Source organism: Sinohyriopsis cumingii, chromosome 4 (assembly GCF_028554795.1).
Source record: "Sinohyriopsis cumingii isolate HCF-2022 chromosome 4, ASM2855479v2, whole genome shotgun sequence".
Classification (NCBI taxonomy): Eukaryota; Metazoa; Mollusca; class Bivalvia; order Unionida; family Unionidae; genus Sinohyriopsis; species Sinohyriopsis cumingii.
The window spans coordinates 23,716,033-23,740,618 of record NC_142964.1 but is presented as its reverse complement, the minus strand read 5'-3'; the positions used below and the strand labels follow the sequence as shown (position 1 = coordinate 23,740,618).

The 24,586-nt window shown below is 33.6% G+C and overlaps 1 protein-coding gene across 1 annotated transcript in view; it reads left to right on the top strand.

Moving 5' to 3' along the window:
- The window catches only part of LOC149800815 (polypeptide N-acetylgalactosaminyltransferase 13-like), a 42,426-nt gene extending 19,677 nt beyond the window's left edge, over positions 1-22,749 (top strand). The window contains exons 7-10 of the mRNA XM_089954220.1: positions 12,619-12,753; positions 13,297-13,401; positions 20,006-20,137; positions 22,379-22,749. Of these exons, the coding sequence (XP_089810346.1) occupies positions 12,619-12,753; positions 13,297-13,401; positions 20,006-20,137; positions 22,379-22,507 (501 nt within the window). The 3' untranslated portion in view covers positions 22,508-22,749. The remainder of the gene's footprint in view (positions 1-12,618; positions 12,754-13,296; positions 13,402-20,005; positions 20,138-22,378) is intronic.
- Positions 22,750-24,586: the final 1,837 nt, after the last annotated feature.

Below are 24,586 nucleotides of genomic sequence, written 5' to 3'. Positions count from 1 at the left end.
GGGTGGTCTGAAGTAATCCAGAGAAAGGAAGAGATGATAAATAATTGGAGAGGGAAATTGAAAGGGGTTAACTCTATCCATAATTTTAAAAAAAAATCAGAGAATGATAGGGAAATAAATTACACTGAAAGCATAGTGAAAACACTATAACTGTGTAACTTTGTAGCCAAGAAAGTAACTAACTATGAAGTATCAATGGTGTATATTGGCTTTTTAATGCGATCACATTCAGGTTAAGAACTTGGTTTGTATTTGAATTGTGTATTAGACTTCATTGGATTGGTCTGCTTAACTTAAAAGACAGTCATTGTTGATGGAGGGAGGGGGTATGTTATTGTAAGTTGTATTTCATAGAGAATTTATATGACTCTGTCAACATCGTTACTCATAATGGTATACCCACGACTGAGATGTATAATCCACTATTTACATGAACACTGTACCTTTTACAATTTGTTGTAGTCCACTGAGAATCCCCAACCAGGTAACATGGTAGCATCCCCTGTCCTCTCGATAAATAGTGATCCTTATATTAGATAGTCAAATTCAGGACTTTGAGAATCAAATTGTACCCTTATTATTAGAAACCCAGGGAAACCATCTAGATGCTTAACAATTACTAAAGGCAGTCCCAAAAAATTCAGGACTTTGAGAATCAAATTGTACCCTTATTATTAGAAACCCAGGGAAACCATCTAGATGCTTAACAATTACTAAAGGCAGTCCCAAAAAATTCAGGACTTTGAGAATCAAATTGTACCCTTATTATTAGAAACCCAGGGAAACCATCTAGATGCTTAACAATTACTAAAGGCAGCCCCAAAAAATTCAGGACTTTGAGAATCAAATTGTACCCTTATTATTAGAAACCCAGGGAAACCATCTAGATGCTTAACAATTACTAAAGGCAGTCCCAAAAAATTCAGGACTTTGAGAATCAAATTGTACCCTTATTATTAGAAACCCAGGGAAACCATCTAGATGCTTAACAATTACTAAAGGCAGTCCCAAATCCATCTCTCTCTCTCTCTCTCTCTCTCTCTCTCTCTCGCTGTGTGCAAAGGATATTGTTAAGCATGCACAAAACTCTAGCATGACAAGGGTTGATTGTCAGTATATTGTCAAAATCCAATAGGCCAGTAACAAATGACATTATCACTGATAACATGTGGATAATTAAATATAACCTGAAAATATGAATGCAGATCTTTATGCAGCGGCAGTTTGATCTTTTGCATACTGTCCATTAGTCAGTGTCTCATGGCATTTTGGTCAGGTACATAATGACCATTAGTCAGTACCTCATGGCATTTTGGTCTGGTCCATACCATCCATTAGTCAGTATATCATGACACCTTGGTCAGGTACATACCGACCATTACTCAGTACCTCATGGTATTTTGGTATTTTGCGTCCCGTCCATTAGTCAGTACTTCGTGGTATTTTGGTCTGGTGCATACCGTCCATTAGTCAGTACTTCATGGTAGTTTGGTCTTTTGCGTCCCGTCCATCAGTCAGCACCTCATGGCATGTTGGTCTGGTCCATACCATCCATCAGTCTGTACCTCATGGCATTTTGGTCAGGTGTATAATGTCCATTAGTCAGTATATCACGGTATTTTGGTCTTTTGCGTCCCGTCCATCAGTCAGCATCTCATGACACCTTGGTCAGGTGCATACCGACCATTAGTCGGTACCTCATGGCATTTTGGTCTAGTCTATACCATCCATTAATCAGTACCTCGTGGTATTTTGGTCAGGTTCATACCATCCATTAGTCAGTACCTCATGGCATTTTGGTCAGGTGCTTACCCACCCTTAGTTAGTACCTCGTGGCATTTTGGTCAGGTACTTACTGACCATTAGTCAGTACCTCGTGGCATTTTAGTCAGGTGCTTACCGACCATTAGTACCTCATGGCATTTTGGTCAGGTGCTTACCGACCTTCTGCTCATAGACTACAATACACACATGAAAGAAACACTTTGAGAAGGCAATTGTATTTATTTCTGTGTACATATGGACTGATTATATTTTATACCAGATGAATTTTTTTTCTTCATAAGTTTGTGTTTTTCTGTCAGGTAGAAATCGAAATATGGATCTTCAGTATATATAATTTTCATTTAAACAGCAGCAATGATGATGTCAAATTACATTGAGAGAGAAAGTGTTAATCCAATCATCGGGTTATGTTTCCTACAAACACCATACATAATCAATGTACATCAGATGATGTCAATGTTATCCTTAAGGTTTTGCCTGTGTTGATGCGACAGCCAAGGTAAACCTTACTGGTAAAGTTTTTTTCTGTGAAGATGTGACAGACATTTCAAACCTTATCCATGAAGTGTTTCCTATATAAGACATGCACTAAGGGCGGGGGGGGGGGGGTACATGTTTGATACTTGTAACTGTTCAGCCTGATTAATGTTATAAATTGGACAAAAACAAAATTAGAAGCAGTAGTAGAAGGTTGTTGCAAAATAAAAGTATGGACATGACAGCTTTTAGGCTTGAAGGGGGCATTACAAAATGAAAAGCTATGGACACGACAACTTCCAGACTTAAAGGAGTCATTACAAAATGAAATGATATGGACACGACAACTTCCAGACTTAAAGGGGGCATTGCAAAATGGAATTTTATAGACATGATGGCTTCCAGACTTAAAAAGGGCATTACATAATGGAAAACTATGGACATGACAACTTCCAGACTTAAAGGGGGCATTACATAATGGAAAACTATGGACATGACAACTTCCAGACTTAAAAAGGGCATTACATAATGGAAAACTATGGACATGACAACTTCCAGACTTAAAGGGGGCATTACATAATGGAAAACTATGGACATGACAACTTCCAGACTTAAAAAGGGCATTACATAATGGAAAACTATGGACACGACAACTTCCAGACTTAAAGGGGGCATTACATAATGGAAAACTATGGACATGACAACTTCCAGACTTAAAGGGGGCATTACATAATGGAAAACTATGGACATGACAACTTCCAGACTTAAAAAGGGCATTACATAATGGAAAACTATGGACATGACAACTTCCAGACTTAAAGGGGGCATTACATAATGGAAAACTATGGACATGACAACTTCCAGACTTAAAGGGGGCATTACATAATGGAAAACTATGGACATGACAACTTCCAGACTTAAAGGGGGCATTACATAATGGAAAACTATGGACATGACAACTTCCAGACTTAAAGGGGACACAGGTGCTAGTTTCTGTCAATAATTAAGAAAGAAAATACCCACCTCTTATCCCAATACAGAAAGATTAGGGCTTCTCTAATATGCACGGTTGGTTCCATAAAAAATTATTATTGAACTGCGCTATTCTGCATTTGGTTCCACAAAATAATTATCTAACTGCGTTATTCTGCAAATTGGTTCCGTCAAATAATCATTGAACTGTGCTATTCTGCGTTTGGTTCCATAACATAATCATTGAACTTCGCTATTCTGCATTTTGGTTTCATCAAATAATTATTTGACTCGTTTGATATAATTTATTTTGTAGTTAGCACTCATGTAAGAGCATATAAAAAAACAACAACGATGACACAGTAAGTTTCTCTTATGGTACACTATATAGTGGTGTAGCTTTCATGTGCATTTTAATTTAATATAATCAAAATCTTTTAAACTATTTATTTCACATGTGATGCACTGCAGGATCAACACAAATTCATTCTTGACAGCAAAGGGGCTTGTATTGATAATGGTCTTTTGTGGTTAATGTAAATCGAGAACAGGTTAATGTGTTCTCAGGCTGAAATTACTCGTGAATAAAAAATTGTTGTTCTCAGATTGAATCAAATAGAACTGCCGTTTTATCCCGCTGTCTGTAATAACTGTAAAGCTACTCAGTTATCAGAATGTATTGTCAGAATGCATTTCCCTTAATATTAGTTATTTTGTCTACTTTATTTTAAATTAATCAAGTATCTAGTCATTCATATAATTACTTCCTCTTCAGTTCCCCTGTCCAGTTACTTCTTACCCACTTCCACGCTGTCTTAAATGCTGGCATAAACAACGAAGGGCGCATCTATTGGAAGCTATTTTATATGTTGTTTTTAATCCTATTTGTAGGGATATTAAACTGTAATTATTTTAGACTGGTTATGTGGAAAATTAGTTTCAGAGCACTTTGAATTTTAATTAAATTTTGTGTTATCGTTAAAAGATCTTTCACTTTTGACTGAAGTCAGATTACATCCGCTATATTGGTTTATATTGCATTTGAAATGATTATCCAAACATTTGAGCTTACGGTACTTTTGTGAATATTCAACTCAAAAGTGGTTTCTTTATCTTGTTTATCTAGCATTTGGCAGCATTTTGTACACGAAACAAACAAGATAAATTGTAAACTATATAAAGTTGAATTAGTTTTTAAGGGAACAACTTTAAACCTGTTCAATCACAATCCGATTCACAGAATAATCATAATGTCAGAATAGTCTTATTTCACACACAACCACCATTTACATCTGCTTTCATCTTGAAAAGATGATGTATAATATTTCAAGTTGATGAACAATGTGCTGAACAATATTGGTTATATCAAAGTCGATAAAAGCATCAAACGAATATGCCAATTGTTGTCAAAGAAGCATTTACATATCAAACAAATTGTGCCAATTGTTGTCAAAGAAGCATTTACATATCAACTGTGTCAACTATAGTCAACGAAAGCATTCACTTATCAAACAAATATGTAAACTATTGTCAATAAAAGCATATATATATCAAACAAATATGTAAACTATTGTCAATAAAAGCATTTATATACCAAATAAATGTCAACTCTTTTCAACAAAAGCATTTACATATTAACCATAAATATATCAACTATTGTTGGACACTCGAGGTTTCAGGAGCAGTTGTAGTTATCACGCAAGCCATTATCAGTCTTCCCACCCAACCCCATAATCGTACTTTAGAATGTTCTACATTTAACCTTTATTTAAGTTGTGCAGTCAATGCGCATGTCTGGAATTTCTAATATGCTTCAACTCTAACACTGGTCTTTTCTTTATTTGCCTTAAAGCAAGTAATGCAGTTTTAGTTTTATATCAGTATGATGTTCGAGGATATGACTTCGAAACTGAGCCTTCTTTGTCGGGGTCGAGAGCTTGCTGTTACAGTAAATCTTGCTACACACTAGCTTTGCTGTCAGTAGTAAATCTCATACAAGTTCAAGTTTGTGCAGGGATTATTTTACTTTTTCTTTCCTAGGTACCAGGCTGAGGTATAGATTACATTATACTGTTTACAGAAGCCAAAAGTACCATGTCACACCTGTTACAATGTAATTCGTACATATAAGATCAGAAGAATTTTTATGGATTAACAGAAATTCCCAGTGTCTGTTTTGGACATTTTATAACTTGGTCAAACAGTCACTCCATTTGGACAAAAGTTAAAGATGCAGAATATATATATATATATATATATATATATATATATATATATATATATATATATATATATATATATATATATATATATATATATATACATAATACAGGAATACTGGGATGACAAATATAGAGATGCAAGCAGAGTATACAAAATTCATTTAAATTAAATAGGCCACATGTCTGTATTATTTTGATTGGGAAAATCACTTAAAGGAAAACGTGAGACAACTCCCATCTTAACAGGTAATTGGGTTTCCGCCCTTTACTGGCCATCTTTAGCTCTAAAGTCAATGCTTTTGTTTATATTACGTTTCAATATAAAAAGGAATAATAACACTTACATTCATTTCAGACCCATACCATTTCATCTGCTTAGCTTTAGACGACTTGATTCACTCACGGTTTTATCATTTAATTTGTTTTAGATTACTTAATGTACTAATTTTCTTAATGTGCCTTGGTTATAATTGTAAATATGTTCAACAAATATTTGAAGAGGAAAATATGGTATTCATTTCATCTTTAGTTTATATCCGGAATTTTCCAGTACTCAGTCAATTCATCTCGGACAAAAGCTTATCCCTCTCACACATTATATATATATATATAATATGGCTAAGATGGTTTATCCTTCTTACCCTCGAGATAGAGAATATTGCTAAGTTGGCTTATCATTCTAGCTCTTAATATAGAGAATATGGTTTAGTCATCTTTTCCCTCTCGCCCTTCAAATATATAATATGGATAAGAAGGATTATCCCTCTAGCCCTTAACAGAGAGAATATTGCTAAGCCTGCTTATCTCTCTTGCACTTCACTTTTGATAATATTTCTAAGCTAGTTTCCTCTTTAAGCAATTTTACAACCAGTTTAGCCCTGTGTGACCTTGAAATGTGAATGGACACTGTCATTAATCAGAGTACATCCCTTCCAAGAACACTATTTTTTATGACACTATGGTCTTAATGTAAGTAAGAGAAAGCAACAAAATCTAACAATTTATTTTAAAATTCGGCAATTAATTGATTTCCTTTGAATACACGGTGAACATTTAAGCAGTTTCAATATTGAGAATAAAGTTCGATATAGTTATGGAAGTTCTTTCTCAAGTCCAAAGTATAGAGCATTCCAAATGAATTCAATTGGTGTTCCAAATGAATTAAATTTTAATGTGCTGATGTACCAATGGCTTGGAATAATGTTAATGTGCTAATAATATTGATGTATCACAATTATGTACTCCAAAATATATTTAAATCAATTCACAATAATCCCAAACTAGTGATTTAGTCTGAAAGAAGTATTGAGCACTTTGTAATTCCAATGAATAATTTAAGTAAATCCTCTAAAATTAACATCGGAACACAATTTTAAGGACTGATTCCACTTCCGATCTAAGAAAGGAATGAATAATTGTGGTATAAACAACCCTAGGGGACCAGGATAAGGGTCATCCTAATGGATATTTCCATAAAACTATAAACAAAATTTGTTTCTGGAATCTTCTATGGTCAGAATCAAGGCTGCATCTAGAACTCGAATCAAAGTTAACATGCTTAACCACAAGTAATGGTAATCTTAATATATAATTTACAATCACATATAAATAGTGCATAATGCATAACATGTTGCCCATGTTGAAACAACTTGGTAAGACACTTTATACCATAACATAGAAGACTTATATAAATCCTGATTATGGTCAGCAATATTGTACTCAACTATGGTCATAATAATGGTGGTTGCAGATTGGTGTCAGAGCAGGTTAGTAGAAGGACATATCCGGGTCATTCATTATGATCACTGCAAAAGTTAGATTCAACACAGATGTATGGGTATCAGGAACGGAGAGTATGAAAGTAGCTCATAAGTGATAATGATTGGTTGTTTCCAACCTGTATAGAACAGTGTGGCATGTATAATGGTCGGGTCCTGAATTTGTACAAGGCTGTGCAATGTAACTTCAATCTTTGGATCCATAATGATTGCTAATGTAATTCAGTATTTCAGAATCTGATACAATTCAGGGTATATCTTCTAACTGGATAGGTTTTGAATGTTACAAATAATATTGTAATACCGTATATATTCAGTTAATAGACCAGTTCGACTGCAAACTGTACAGACCCAGATATGCCATCACATAACGCGCCAGATATGCCACCACATAATGCGCCCATAGAGCTAGGCCTTTGCGGTTTCTTAGGAATAACTAGTAGAACTAGCAACATAGACCCTGATCGATATAGGTGCATTATGCTGTGGCAGATCAGTATCTATATTGCTTTCAGTTTGACCTATAAACGAGTATATATGGTAACATGTTTTAGAGTTCAAATGTTGCTACATGGTTTAAACCCTTGAAATGTCCCACAGATACAGAGATATTTAAGGATTCATCTTCAGAGTTCGCACCAGATTTTACACACTTGTTTCAACAATTGTTGAATATTTGCAAAATCCCAGATGATTGGTCTTTGGCAATTATATGCCCATTGTTCAGCCAGTAATGAGTGTTTAGTCTTTCTCACCAGTGTCGACTGTAACGGGCTTCAATATATTATTTGTCTTCTAACATCGTGAAGCATGTAAATAATTTGTATATAATATCTAACAAACAACATGCCTTCCTGAAATTTCACAGTTGTGAAACACAACTGAGTTGTACTATTAGTGACAGGGCTAAACATTCTGGTGAGAAGTAAACATTTTTGCACTAGACGTTTCAAAAAGCTTTTGACATTCTCCTCCATGTATAGGTTAAATGATTTATTTATGGAATTGCATGCATGGTGAATACTCATTACTTGTCCCATCGTAGCCTCTGGAGTACCCTAAGACACAATACTTGGGCCAGTGTTGCCTCTGGAGTACCCTATAACACAATACTTGGGCCAGTGTTGCCTCTCGAGTACCCTAAGACACAATACTTTGGCCAGTGTTGCCTCTGGAGTACCCTAAGACACAATACTTGAGCCAGTGTTGCCTCTGACTACCCTAGGACACAGTGATTGTGCCATTGTAGCCTCTGGAGAAGCACAGGGCACATTACTTGGGCCAGTGTTGCCTCTGGAGTACTCTAAGACACAATATCTGGTCCAGTGTTGCCTCTGAGTACCCTAGGGCTCAGTACTTGGGCCTTGTAGCCTCTGAGTACCCTATGGCACAGTGATTGGGCCTTGTAGCCTCTGGAGTACCTTAGGACACAGTATAAGGGCCAGTGTTGCCTCTGGAGTAAAATATGATACAGTACTTTGTCCAATGTAGCATTTGGAATATAATAGCTCACAGCACTTAGGCCAGTTATTTTCGCTCTCTAAATCAATGGCACCATGATAGGAATTGCTTTAGAAAATTCACTTTTGCATATAGCAGTATATATTACAAATCAATATGAACTGTGCAGGATACCAAGATGCTACCGAATGACATAAATAAATTTACATACCTGCCATATTCCAAGATGGTGCTGGCAGGTTTGTGAGACTCATTCAGTGTGTTTTGAGGTTCAGGAGGTGTGTTGGGGGTATGCATGTGTGACCAAAAAAAAACCCATGTCATCAAGCTCAGAATAAATTATTTTTGAATACAGGCCTTCAGAAATTATATGAAATTCAAGAGTAAATAAAAACGAAGTTTTATCTTTAAAGCTTTTAGTATACTTACAAAGAAAACAAATAGTTGGTAGTCATAGTATTATCAAATATCACCATACACATACGTGTAATCACAATTACACTGTATAAAATGCTGACATACATGAAGCTTCTGTCTTTACATTCGATTGGATGGCAAAATATATGGTTAGTGAGATGCAGTTCTGATCATGTCAGTAATTCACTAGTAAGTAGGAAGGTAATGCAGTTGTTGTTACTGTTCATCTTTGCACTCACTAGAGACTGGATTGCACTGCTCTTCAAACTTCCCCTGCTTGATTCTCGGAGTGAGTCCTGGCCAGAACAAAATTGTTCAGTACGATCATAACTCTAGCATTGTCGGAACTTTATCTGATGTACATGCTTATTATTGTCTTTCAGTCAATCTATGTCTTGGCTAAAAACCATCCTGAAAAGCAAGAGTCAATTAAAAGTTTGTATTTCAACAAGATTAAGATAATGAATACATAATAAAGAGAATCGGAATGTCCTGTTCAGCATGTTAATCATGTTACATACAGGTGTAACTCCTGTTTCAAAGAATCGAATGCTCCCCATTGCTGCTGTGCTGTGCAAAGTAAACCTCAGTCATCCAGGAGATCTGTAATCTTTTATATGGCCTTTCTGAGTTACCTATAACAATGAATCACACTTGATTAATCTTTGGTGAATTGAAGCAACCATGCTTTGTGTTTTGTATATGGCGTAAATTCTGACATCAAAGAAACATTGCGGCGGTTCACTCATTAACGCAGTGATGTGTAATAACTTTTGTTCTTCAACATGTATCTAGAACCTCTTTGATTGACTTATATCTTAACAAATTTTGTTGTTCCACTTTGTAAACTTTACCTAAGTTAATTAGTTCACTGTCACCCACTCACTCACAGCCGTTTTTAAAGGACTTACAACTCACCTTAGCTTTTCATCAGTTAAGTAATACATGGAGTGGTTAATGATTATACCTGACCGACCTCCATGATTTTTAATTTCCTCTATGAGAATTTACTTGATAAATAGCTCCAATTATTCCAGTCGAAATGTTCCAATATAATGCAAGTTAAAAAAAATAAAGTCTCATAAACTCCGTATGTCATATTCATTGACATGTGCTTCTTTATAAAATCAGAAAGAAATAAAATTTCAGGAGTGACAGTTTCTAGCAATCCGAAATAGAACCTTCACATTGAAGAATTGTACTCGAAAGAACATCACTCCTCGGGTTTATAAAGACTAACTTATCATGTTGCCCAAAGCATGTATAGCTTTCATTGGTTTAGTTTCAACATATATATATTATGTGTATACAGTTCGGGACCATCATTCAAGAATGTTACAAGGTGAAATTCAAAAAGATCTGCAGGGCAGTAGAGAGTTTTGTTAAATCCAATTACATGTATGACTGTCCCATAGTAAGCCTTTACTGTTGATTCAGTTATCTTGGAAACCCTTAGACTGGAAAATTAAATTTAATATTTTTCAAGGTTTCAAAAAAGCAAATCAATAATTCTCTTCTACAATTTGATGCAATTGAAAGAACCAGTAGAGATCAACATGGATACTCTTACTCCGCATGAACTGATACTTACGATTTAGTTTTTTTTTCTCAACAAGAGCAAAGACTGGAACTTTTCCAAGAACTTATAATCAAAATTGTTAAATATCTAGAAAAACAAATCAATAACTTTTCAATATTAGTATGGTTACATTTTTTCTGAAACCAGCCTCATTGCTGAACTATGTATCAGTGTCATTTTGATGTAGTACCAAATTAGTCAAGATCAAGGTTGCTTTCACTTACTCTCAACCAGTATCAATTATACTTTCTCAGTCTTAATTACACTTTCTCAGTATTACACTTTCTCAGTCTTAATTACACTTTCTCAGTCTTAATTACACTTTCTAAATCTTAATTATACTTTCTTAGTCTTAATTACACTTTCTAAATCTTAATTATACTTTCTCAGTCTTAATTACACTTTCTAAATCTTAATTATGCTTTCTCAGTCTTAATTACACTTTCTAAATCTTAATTATACTTTCTAAATTATGCTTTCTAAATCTTAATTACACTTTCTAAATCTTAATTATACTTTCTAAGTTATACTTTCTAAATCTTAATTACACTTTCCAAATCTTAATTATACTTTCTAAATCTTAATTACTTCATTTAGTCATTTCCTGCTTAATATTTGATCTCTACAGCTTCCTCTATGAACTCTCCTGCTGCTCACCATATATGTATAATCTCTATAGCACACCATATATATATAATCTCTACAGCTCACCATATATATAATCTCTACAGCACACCATATATGTATAATCTCTACAGCACACCATATATGTATAATCTCTACAGCACACCATATATGTATAATCTCTACAGCACACCATATATGTATAATCTCTACAGCACACCATAATATCTTAAGGGCTCCTCCTTTCTCTGTGGCTCAACAGATTTCACTTTCGGGTCAGCATCAATGCATCACTACTCACTGTGCCGAAATACATACAGACAAACACACCAAAATGCTCCTACTCTAAAAACAAAATAATTACTTTAAAATCAATACCTAGAATGCCTAAATCTAACTCTGGTATCACCACCAACATGAGAGAGGAAAATCTGATTTAAAGGAAGACTGGACTACATTTGTGTGGACTCTACCGGAAGAAATATTTAGTATCCGAGTTAATATAATAATGTGATGGCCAGACTTTGGAAACATTTCGTACTTCTGGCATATGCCAATGTGCTAAGTACATGTATCCCTTTGTAAGACTGCAACTCTTCTTAAGATTTTCAAGGAAGCAGTTGTGTTCTGTTTTAAATTTATGTATTTCTCAAGTCCACTAAATATTTCTCATTTGATAAATGTTTTATATTTACTGGCCCTATCTCATACAAATCTTGCCCAGGTGTCGGCATCCCATTCAAAGTTTCCTTGCCTATTATATCAATAGTGTTGCTAGAAAATTGCAGACATCATTGTCATGACTTCCTGCTTAATCAGCAAGCTCACTAATGTCAGCATGATGTCTTTCACAAGGTGTTAGTCTGAGTTTACTCTGACTCTTCCCACCCCATTTTATATACAAATGTCCAAATATTTAAAATAGGGTGAGAAGGGTCAGAGGCAAATTGGACTAACTCAGCTCTAAGATGTATTGTAAAACATCCTTTGTGTCATGAAAGTAAAGTTCTTATAAGAGAATAGGAGCAAAATTACATATGAAAGCAATTAACTAATGAGTTTTACAAGTTGAATGCAGAAAGCAATATGTCATCAAAGATAACAAAATCACAGTAATTTTAGTTTTTTTTAACCATTCAGCATACGGATTTGCATTAAAAACTTGAACAACGATCGCATTTAATCGTTACTTTTATCGTGTGCTTGCATGCTATATTTTCAAGTTAAGTGAGTTCTGACAATTCATAATGCAGGTACATAATAACATTTTCCGAATACTTGAGGATTTTGTTTTTATATTAAGGCTGTAGATGCTGGTGATCTGTCTGAAAGATTTGATATGAAATCCAGACTTAACTGTAAATCCTTCAGCTGGTACCTCCAGAATGTATGGCCAGACCTTCTGCCTTACCAAGAGAATGCTCTCTTCTGGGGATATGTAAGTAATGAAGAATTCCATCTTTGTTTTTCATTTGCACCATCAATTGTTTCTTCTTATGCTTAACTATTTTTTACAGGATCCTTTACTTTTGTCCAGTTATCAAAACATTTGTCTTGCCTATGAATGTGGAGACATGGATATAATTTTATTTGACGTAGATGGTGCCCGGAACATTAAAATTCGTTGACAAGGTCTCAGAAGGTGATTTATCTTCCACATGAGTCGCTGTATTGAGCGAAACATATGGTATATTAATACCAAATACCAATGTTTGTACCCTGATTTGTTGGCATTTCATATCACACACACACACACACACACACGCACACACACACACATATATATATATATATATGTGTGTGTGTGTGTGTGTGTGTGTGTTTTACAGGATTGCCTCCCTCCATCCTACCACTTCTTGTGCTGGTCTTTTACATGAATACTTCGGTTCCCTGAAATGGGTTGACACCCTAATATCAGGGGTGATATTTAAGCTGTTGTAATTATATGATTTCCTTTTAGATGTGTACAATCTGTTTGCAGGTGATAAATAAAAAGACACGCTACTGCCTTGACAATGAGGAATATCTCTTCACTGTACAAAAAGAATTAAAGGCTTTTCCCTGCAGTGGCAGTATCTACCAACAAGTACGTAGAGTTTCCATGTGATGTTCCTTGAATAGTTGCAAATTTTGCAGATTTACTGTATAAAACCAAAACATAGACTTTGATGTTAAAGCGTATTTAAGGAATTGTAGATGTTATACCGACTATTAATGGTGTTTGATATATTTCTGTACACTAACTTTATTAATCCTGTTGGATTTATTTCTCTACCCTAACTCTATTGATGGTGTTGGATATATTTATGTACACTAACCCTATTGATGGTGTCAGATATATTTATATCCACTGGCCCTATTAATGGTGTTAGATATATTTCTTTACACTGACACTATTAACAGTGTTTGATAAACAATGACTATTAATGGTGTTAGATATATTTCTCTACACTGACTATTAATGGTGTTTGATATATTTCGTTACACTGATTTTAACGGTATTTGATGTATTCCCTACACGGACCCTATTAATAGTATTAGATATATTTCTCTACACTGACTATTAATGGTGTTAGATATATTTCTCTACACTGACTATATTAACAGTGTTTGATAAACAATGACTATTAATGGTGTTTGATATATTTCGTTACACTGATTTTAACGGTATTTGATATATTCCCTTCAGGGACCCTAGTAATGGTATTAGATATATTTCTCTACACTGACTATTAACGGTGTTAGATATAATCTCTACACTGACTTTATTTTTTCTCTCTCTTCATTGACTCTATTAACAGTGTAAGATATATTTCTCTACACTGACTATTAACTGTGTTGGATATATTATCTACACTGACCCTTTTAATGGTGTTAGATATATTTCTCTACACTGACACTATTGACAGTGTTAGATAAACAATGACTATTAATTATGTTTGATATATTTTTTTACACTGATTTTAACTATGTTTGATATATTCCCTACACGGACCCTATTAATGGTATTAGATTTTTTTCTCTATACTGATTATATTAACAGTGTAAGATATATTTCTCTATATTGACTATTAACGGTGTTGGAGATAATCTCTACACTGACTCTATTAATGGTATTATATTTATTTCTCTACATTGACTATGTTGAAAGTGTTAGATATATTTCTCTACACTGACTATAGCTATTAACGGTCTTGGAAATAATCTCTACACTGACTCTATTAATGACATTAGATTTATTTCTCTACACTGACTATGTTTCTCTACACTGACTAATAACGGTGTTTGATTTATTTCTCTACACTTATTCTATTAATGGTATTTCTCTACACTGACTCTATTCACATTGTTGAATATTTTCTCTGCACTGTCTCTATTAACAGTTTTAGATTAACTTCGCTACGCTTGAAATACACATGATAGATTTTTGTTTTATACCATGGGTTGATGTCAAGATATTTTAAAATATCTCTCTGTTTGTCTGTCTCCGTTTCTTTCATGATACTTGCCATATTCCCAGACAATGCTGAAGGGTGGTGGTGTTGAAACTTTAAATGTGTATTTTGAGGTTTCAAGGGGGGTCAATGCACGTGACCGAACAATGTGATGTCATTAGATTGAGAATGAGCTCTATTTTTGTATAAATAAATATGAAATGATTGGAAATTCAAATCTGAATAAAAGAAAATAACTTGTCCGTTTTCTTCAAAGTAATGAATACACTTACAACGACACAAATAGTTGGTAGCCTTAGCATTGTGAAATAACACCGTACACATACACTTATGTGTAAACACTCACACAATCCCAACCACACTGGCATTAAATTAAAACGGACACCAAGTTTCTGTCTTTAAAATCAATTGAATGGTAAAATATTTGGTTAATTAGTTTCAGTATTTGCTGCTCTCAGTAGTTCAGTAGGTGGTTTTGAAAGTATGCAAGCGTCATTTATACTTGCTAGAGACTAAATGGTAATTTTGTTCAATCGTCCCTTCTGGATTCTGTATCACATATGGGACTGACCATTTAATTGGGGGTAGGAGGAGGAGTCATAATATTTTCCAATCCAATGGGGGCTTTACAGGTAGTCTAACAGTAAGAAGCACCTCTGTCTAGTACAGATGTTAACGCATTATTAACACAAATCAACTGCGCCAAAAAGAGTGTTATTGTCATGCAGTTTATTTCATGAATATAAAATATGGGTCAATTAACATAATTTAACAAGATTAAGATAATGAATATTAATAAAGTGAACTTATCCTAATGGTCAGCATGTTGAACATGTTACAGTTGCAGGTGGTGTTCCTATCTTAACAGATGTCATGCAATCCAGAATGACTTACGTCGATATGTTGTGTGCAGTAGGTGCAAACAATCAAGTCCCCCCCCCCCATGTGCTTCACAAAGCAAAACTCCATCAACCAGCAGATCTGACATTTTTTTTTGCTTGGCTTTGCTAGCATCTTATCGCTTCCTTAATTACCTTAAAAATGAATCACAATTGAATACTATTCTGATAACTGAAATAATCATTCTTTGCATTTAATATATGGAGTAAGATCCGACTTCAAAGATATATTGTCTCTGTCCATAAAGTTGCCAGTAATCTTTGTTATGAAATCTTACCTGCCCGAGGAAAATGTTGAAAAACCACTGATGCTTCAATGGATCAATGACTTGTGCATTCAAAAGACCCCAACATGGCTCTTTGTATCATATTAAAAATTAATTGGCATGCATCATTGAGCAGACAACTCTTCCCCCATAAATAGGGCTCAATTCCATGGTAGAGTTACTTTTGTAGAAATGGCAACAAAAACACATTGTCTTGTAAGGGTATTTATTATAGTGCTTAAAGTGATAAATACTATTTTACATACATTTTGAACATTAAGGTGCGTCTGCCAGTAATGATCCCTGAATAAACTGTAAAAAGGAAGTAATCATCACACGCAGATGGGGCACATATGGTTTAAATATTCTCATTCAAGACAATGATGTTTAATAACTGTTACTCTTCAACATTCACCTAGCATCTCTTTGATTTACCAATAACTTAAAACGAATTATGAACTTTACCACAGGTATGATGTTGTAACTTCAATTACTATCTGTACTAAATTTACGTATGCAAATTAGACTCCTTGCTCCCCCCGCCCTTAAAGGACGTATCACATTATCTTAGCTATTGCTATCCAATTAAGTCAAATGTGAAATGGTGGTTCTTTATACCAGACCCTTTTGGATTTAAATTGCCTGTATGACAATATGCTGTATAAACTGCCATAAGGATGGTCTTATATGAGCGCTATGCAGGACTGTGAACCATCTATGCATGCTACTGGCAAATATTGAAACGGTGTTTGTTTTATTTTGCTCCTTTTTCTGTTTGTTACTTTTGTGGGGTTTTTTTTAATAAAGATTACTGAAAATCTTTATTTTCGAATCATGACGATATCATTGAGTTTGGGAGTTTAAAATCTTTGTTGTAAGCGTGACATGTATTATTATAGCAGGTATGTTGAATCTCTTTCTCGCAGTTACATGTGTGTTTGTGTGTGTCTATATGAGTTACGTGTGTGTTTGTGTGTGTCTATAGGAGTTCTTTTTCTGCATATATCGTTTTGCAAAATGGAAGCTGCAAACTCATACAGTAAATGAAGCCAAAAAGGCACCATGTTAACTTGTATATAAATATTAGTTTAGGGTTTCATTCATTGCTATTTTAGGACAGAAGCACTCTGTACAGTTTAACAAATCACTCCATTGGGCAAAGTGGTTAACGCATCCGCCTCGGAATAATGAGGTTGCGGGTTGAAACCGCGCCAAGTCATACCAAAGACTTTAAAATACGGTACTAACAGCTGCCTCGCTTGGCGCTCAGCATTAAGAGGTTAGTGTTAGGACTGGTCAGGATAATGTGACTCGGTGGGACATCATAGTACATGTCTGCAGCATGATGTCCCAGTGCTAGACATTACAATAAACTGCCACACTGCAGACATAGTAGTTATATAACTGAAAAATTGTTGATGGTACGTTAAAAATCCAAATCGTACACACACATTTGTTATGGAAGAAGCCCTTTGATTTTTTTTATTTATTTCCATTTTCAAATTAGGCAACTTAGCACCAAAAACTGTTCTGCACAGTAATGTTAGTTCTGCATTACTGACCTAAATTAAACCTTATGGATGGAGTGCGCTTGGAATAAGGTAGAAAGTTAAAAACATTTTGTATCAAAAGATCACAGGTCAAAGACAGTGCGACGGAAAGAAGATAAGTGAGTTCAAGACTAAATACCGTGACCAAAGTTTGTGGAGGGCTTTCACTTTAAGTTTGGAAGAGGCTTAATGATTTTGGCGTTTAAAGGTCTGATATCATGGTAAATGTGACTCAGAGATTTTGGGGTTTTACGTAAGAACTTGCTCCAGAGTATGTTCCTTGACCAAATTTTATGGATGGCTCACATATAGAATTATAAAAACACCTGTATATTTTTATGTCTATTGGTCAAAGGTAGTCAATAGAAGTTTATTAGTTGGTTTATATTGGTAAGTTTTGTTAAAGATTTCAACCATGCCCTACTAGTGCCTTGATAAAGGTCTATGAAACTGTGTGGGCATATAATCTGCAATTGACTATAATCTTGTTTGAATTTGCCACTCACCACCGATATGGTGTGCCGTCAATCACAGTAACAATTTGACATCTTCCTTGACAAGCATGAAAACCGTAATAATTTTGAAATGAGAATGACAATTTCAAATTTAATAAGCCTATTGCAGATTAATAATTAATTGATAGCATTCGCTTTTTGAAAAATAAAACTCTAAGCATCGACAAGATTCCAGTCATTTGTCATCAGTTGATTTTTACCATGCATTGTTTCATTTCTTAATGTGTAATAGGATCCTGAAAACTGGGCAATTCCAAAAGAGTAGTCAAAAGTGTAATATGCTCAATATTTAAGAGTGGGAATATGAACAACCCCAGCAATTACAAGGCAATTTCTCTAATAAACGCACTCTAAAATATTCACATCTGTTTTGAATAGATGGGAAGAAATCAATAATTTAATAGTTTAATTTCAGACTGACTTTAAAAACGATTACAGCAATTGTGATAATATATTCAGTTTGCGTAAAGTTGTTCAAAAGTATATATGTAAATCTGATGGTAGGTTTACTGTTTATTTATTGACTTTTCAAAAGTATATATGTAAATCTTATGGTAGGTTTACTGTTTATTTATTGACTTTTCAAAAGTCAATAAATAAACAGTAAACCTACCATCAATAAATAAACAGTAAACCTACTTTTGAAAAGTCAATAAATAAATCTGTAAATCTGATGGTAGGTTTACTGTTTATTTATTGACTTTTCAAAAGTATATATGTAAATCTGATGGTAGGTTTACTGTTTATTTATTGACTTTTCAAAAGTATATATGTAAATCTGATGGTAGATTTACTGCTTATTTATTGACTTTTCAAAAGCTTCTGATTGTGTACAAAATAATATGCTGTGGTTTTCACTTGTGCAGAAAGATATTAATGGAAATATTTTACAAATTTTCAAAATATGTATTCTTGCCTGAAAAGCTGTGTACAAACACCAAATATATCAATTGTAACGTGTGAATAAGACTACGATGTATTCTAAGCCCAAATATGTGTTGTCTTTATTAAACTAAGTGTAAATATGGGTATTTTTAATCACAATGAATATACCATAGATCTTTACCTTATTGTAGGCAGATGATGTGGATATTTGTGCTGAAACAGTGCGGTTATTGCAACAACAATTAATGTTTCAGATGAATTTTTTGTTGAAACAGGAATGGAAATTAATCTAGCAAAACCAAAATAATTGTCTTTCAAAATGGTGGCTTCTTGAGAAATTACGAGCTTTGGTATTATATGGGCAATTCTACTGAAACAATTCATAAATATATGGGGTTCCTTTTAACATTGAGATTGAGCTGGAATGTGGCAAAAACCATGCTGGCTTCATGATCGTTGAAAGCAATATAATTTTATATATCAATAAATATTTTTGGAATATCACATGTACAGGAAATATTTCAAAATATCTGATGCTTTGGTGAAACCAATATTATGTTGCAGTTAAAAAATATGAGATTTGGAATACTGACCAGAAATAGAAGCAATTCAGCACTGATTTTGAGAAAGATATCCTAATGTACCAGATATGGTGAATAATTATGTTCATCTTGGTGAATATGGACTATACCCTATGAGTACAAATCCTATGTTCATATGTGTAAAGTACAATTTAAGATAGAAATATCTTGGAGATGTATTATGTCAATCTTTCAGCAGATAAAGTTACAAATTTAATGTTCACTGAGGAAATAAGCCTTATTACAAATGTTTCATAATTTGCATACTTTGCTTTTAAACTAAACTTTAGGTTGTGAAACAGTATCTATAGTGACAACTAAACAAGTGTATTTTGCTATACTGTGTATGACACAGTGTAATTTATTATGCTGATTATGTTATTTTGTATGGTCTGAATAATTACGGTCTGTATCAGTTTTATATCCATTTGAATGAATGTTTTGTTATCATTGGATTTGTCCCATATTTATTGGATACATACATATATACATACATACATACATACATTTTTTAAATTATACTTACTGGTATATTTCAGATATTTGCTTTGACATCAACACTACAACTACGCACTAATTTGCAATGTATTGTGGTAAAAGGCTACCTAGAGAAAACTCCTTTTATGGAAGGGTGTTTCCAGAACACGACGGAGAATTGGCAATATTCTAAGGTATAACATCTTCCCGTCTTTCAACAAATACCAGTAGGATCTTACATGCCCCATTTCAAGATGGAAAACAACAGAATATACAAACATATGTCTAACTGAGAACTGCATTTATAACACATATCTCTGAGAACTGCATTTATAACAGATGTCTCTGAGAACTGTATTTCTAACACATATCTCTACCTGCGAACAGCATTGATGACATGAATCTCTGAGAATCTCCATTTCTGGCAGCAATATTTAGATTGTTTTACTTTTTGTTTAAAGTTTTATATCACATCTATATTTCCGGTCTTGCTTGTAATGGCAGCATCATTTGCATCAGCATTGAGATTCTGTACATTGTCTTTTGAAAGTCTTGTATTCTACAATAATAACTGTCTATCAGCTTTTGAAAGTCTTGTATTCTGCAATAATTACTGTCTATCAGCATTTGAAAGTCTTGTATTCTACAATAATTATTGTCATTCAGTTTTCAAACGTCTTGTATTCTACAATAATTATTGTCTATCAGCTCTTGAACATCGTGCATTCTACAATAATTACAGTCTATCAGCTTTTGAACGTCTTGTTTTCTACAATAATTACTTTCTATCAGCTTTTGAAAGTCTTGTATTCTTCAATAATTGCTATCAGCTTATGAAAGTCTTGTATTCTACAATAATTACAGTCTATCAGCTTTTGAACGTCTTGTTTTCTACAGTAATTACTTTTATCAGCTTTTGAAAGTCTTGCATTCTTCAATATATACCATCAGCTTATGAAAGTCTGGTATTCTACAATAATTAATGTCTATCAGCTTTTGATAGTCTTGTATTCTTCAATAATTACTATCAGCTTATGAAAGTCTGGTATTCTACAATAATTACTGTCTATCAGATTTTGAAAGTCATGTATTCTTCAATAATTGCTATCAGCTTTTGAACGTATTGTATTCTACAATAATTACTATCAGCTTTTGAAAGTCTTGTATTCTACAATAATTACTCTCTATCAGATTTTGAAAGTCTTGTATTCTACAATAATTAGTGTCTATCAGCTTTGGAAAGTCTTGTATTAAACAATAATTAATGTTTATCAGTTTTCAAAAGTCTTGTATTCTACAATAATTAGTGTCTATCAGCTTTGGAAAGTCTTGTATACTACAATAATTAGTGTCTATCAGCTTTTGAATGTCTTGTTTTCTACAATAATTACTTTCTATCAGCTTTTGAAAGTCTTGTATTCTTCAATAATTAGTGTCTATCAGCTTTGGAAAGTCTTGTATTCTAGAATAATTACTGTCTATCAGTTTTCAAAAGTCTTGTATTCTACAATAATTAGTGTCTATCAGCTTTGGAAAGTCTTGTATTCTACAATAATTACTGTCTATCAGCTTTTGAATGTCTTGTTTTCTACAATAATTACTTTCTATCAGCTTTTGAAAGTCTTGTATTCTTCAATAATTACTATCAGCTTTTCAATATCTTGTATTCTACAATAATTACTGTCTATCAGCTTTTGAAAGTCTTGCATTCTCCAATGATTACTGTCTATCAGCTTTTAAAAGTCTTGTATTCTACAATAATTACTGTCTATCGGCTTTTGAAAGTCTTGTATTCTACAATAATTACTGTCTATCACCTTTTGAAAGTCTTATATTCTACAATAATTACTGTGTTTAGCTGGAACGTAATGTACTATTACAGTATGTATTATGTATATGCTCTTATGTTCATTTATAAATCCAAAACTATTATGCAGGCTAGACACTTCATGCCAAGGTTTTCTTTTGCAGAATTCTTGAGGTAATATATTTGCAAATTTTAACATCTGCTGAGTGATTGGATTGGACATCATCAAATAAAAAACAATCAATATCCATTCAGTAGAAAATAATTATCAAGAACAAATGGAAATGTAAATTAATCTATGGACACTATTTTTTTCTTCTGTTTCTTATTGTCCCTAACTTTGCAAAGATGTTCAGTGCCAACGGATGTATTTAATAATGTACACATACTGATAATTTACCAATGTATTTAATGTGCCAATACCGTTAATTTACCAATGTATTTAATGTACCAAATACAGGTAATGTTTACTTAATGTACCAATACAATATATGTACCAATTTATTTAATTTACCATCACAGTTATTTGCCACATGCTCTTACTTCAGGAAAATTGTGAGAAATATTAGAGGTTTCATTTATAGTAAGTTTCTTACATTCTTAATTTTTTTTTTGGTGCTGACTTCAGGATGGACTTCTGAGGCATATGAACTCAGGCCTATGTCTGGAGATCCGTGAAGACAAACTACTATTTATGAATCTCTGTGATCCAAAGAACCACTTACAGCAGTGGACTTTTCAACAGTCCACTTCATGACTAGACAAAGATCATCATACATACACCATATCATCTACCAATATCAGCTGATAAGGAGGAGGATAAGAGATCTCTTAGTCATTTCCTTACAATAAATACTTAATTCCATTTCTTTTTCATTTTAACAGATTAAATACTTAATTCCATCTCTTTGCCATTCCCACAGAATAAATACTTAATTCCATCTCTTTGCCATTCCCACAGAATAAATGCTTAATTCCATCTCTTTGCCATTCCCACAGAATAAATACTTAATTCCATCTCTTTGCCATTCCCACAGATTAAATACTTAATTCCATCTCTTTGCCATTCCCACAGATTAAATACTTAATTCCATCTCTTTGCCATTTTCATAGAATAAATACTTAATTCAATCTCGTTGCCATTTTAAAAGAATAAATACTTAATTCCATCTCTTTGTTATTTTAACAGATTAAATACTTAATTCAATCTCTTTGCCATTTCCACAGAAGAAATACTCAATTCCATGTTATATCGACATGGGGGTCTCACAAATGGATAGTTTTATCAACATAGAGGTCTCACTATAGACTAAAATAGACTTCTATTTTTGGTCCTAAATGAAAATGGTGCTAATCTGACACCCAACATGCCTACCATAGCAGCCATGTTGAAAATCTTGCTATTGCTACTCCACATGAATGGAAATTCCAAAAAAGCCTGGTGTTTTTCAATAGAGTTTAGATGGTCTTAAATAAAAATGGAGCCAAACTGATATTTAAGATGGCCACCAGGGTGAAAATTCAAAATCAGCCTGGTGTTTTTCAATATAGTTTAGAAGGTCTTAAATACAAATGGAGCCAAACTGATATTCAAGATGGCCACTAGGGTGGCAATCTTGAATATCTTATCACTACTCCTCCTTGGGGGTCTTATTAAAAGATGGTTATATCAACATGGGGTTCTTATCACTACTCCTCCTAGCCTGGAAGTCAAATTGACAGTAGGTTTTCACCCAAAGTTTTTTTGATGATGTCTTGTTTGTACAATAAGAAAATGGTGACAGTATGGCATCCAGTATGGTCACCATTACAGTCACCCTGAAAATCTTCATAATGCTCTTCCTTCTAACATGGCGTTTTCACCAAACACAAATTATGATATTGGTTCTGAATGAAAATGTGGGGATATTTTATTGTGTTCATCCTGATGGAAGAGAGAGAAAAGGGATAGTAGGAGAGAAAGATGAAGAAGAGCAAATAGCTAAAAATATGTAAACAAAAATATTAATACATATATATTTCCTGAAATACAAATGTCCTCACTCTGATACATTTCAGTATCTCATTATGAATAATACATCAAATCATTACAAATCAATAAGGACAAATTGAATGGAATAGAAATGATTGTTGTTTCTTTATGCAAACATACACCGTCAACTTGGATATGCCAAGGACCCTTTAATTTGGAGTGTATTTTTAAAATTATGTGTCCTCGAAACTTCTGTTATACTGATAGTATGTAAACTTTGAACTAGACCAAGGTTAGGAACAATTTTCAAACTCAGATTGAAGACTCAACTTAAGATTATGACGTCTGATTGGCTAATGTCAACTCACTGATCAGTCATCAGTTTTGAATTAGGTCTAAAATTGACTAGGAATTATTTGTAATCAGTTATATTCTTTTTTACTTCAGGATTTTCTTGCTTATGATTATTCAACCATATAAAGATTTTTTATTTTAATTTGCATATTCTATTCGTTCTTCAAGATGGATAGCTTCATGTCTTTCCACATAAATTTAATTTCAATTAGGAACACAAATATACAATCCGGCTTTAAGTTCATCAACATTAGCATTAAGTTAATTGTAGATGTAAGACATTTGATTGGTCAATATGAAGTCAGACTTGAATTTCAGCCAATCCGATCACTGGATTCTAAACTTAGATTCAAGTCTGAACATAAGTTCTGATGTCAAAATTCAGACTTGATACCTTTAATTAAGTAGTAGGGTGGCATCATGCTGAGGATTCGAGTATTCAAGATGCCAGTCAAGATACTTCTAGAAATACTGTCACCATTTACTGTCACTAGTTCTAATTACTATTCT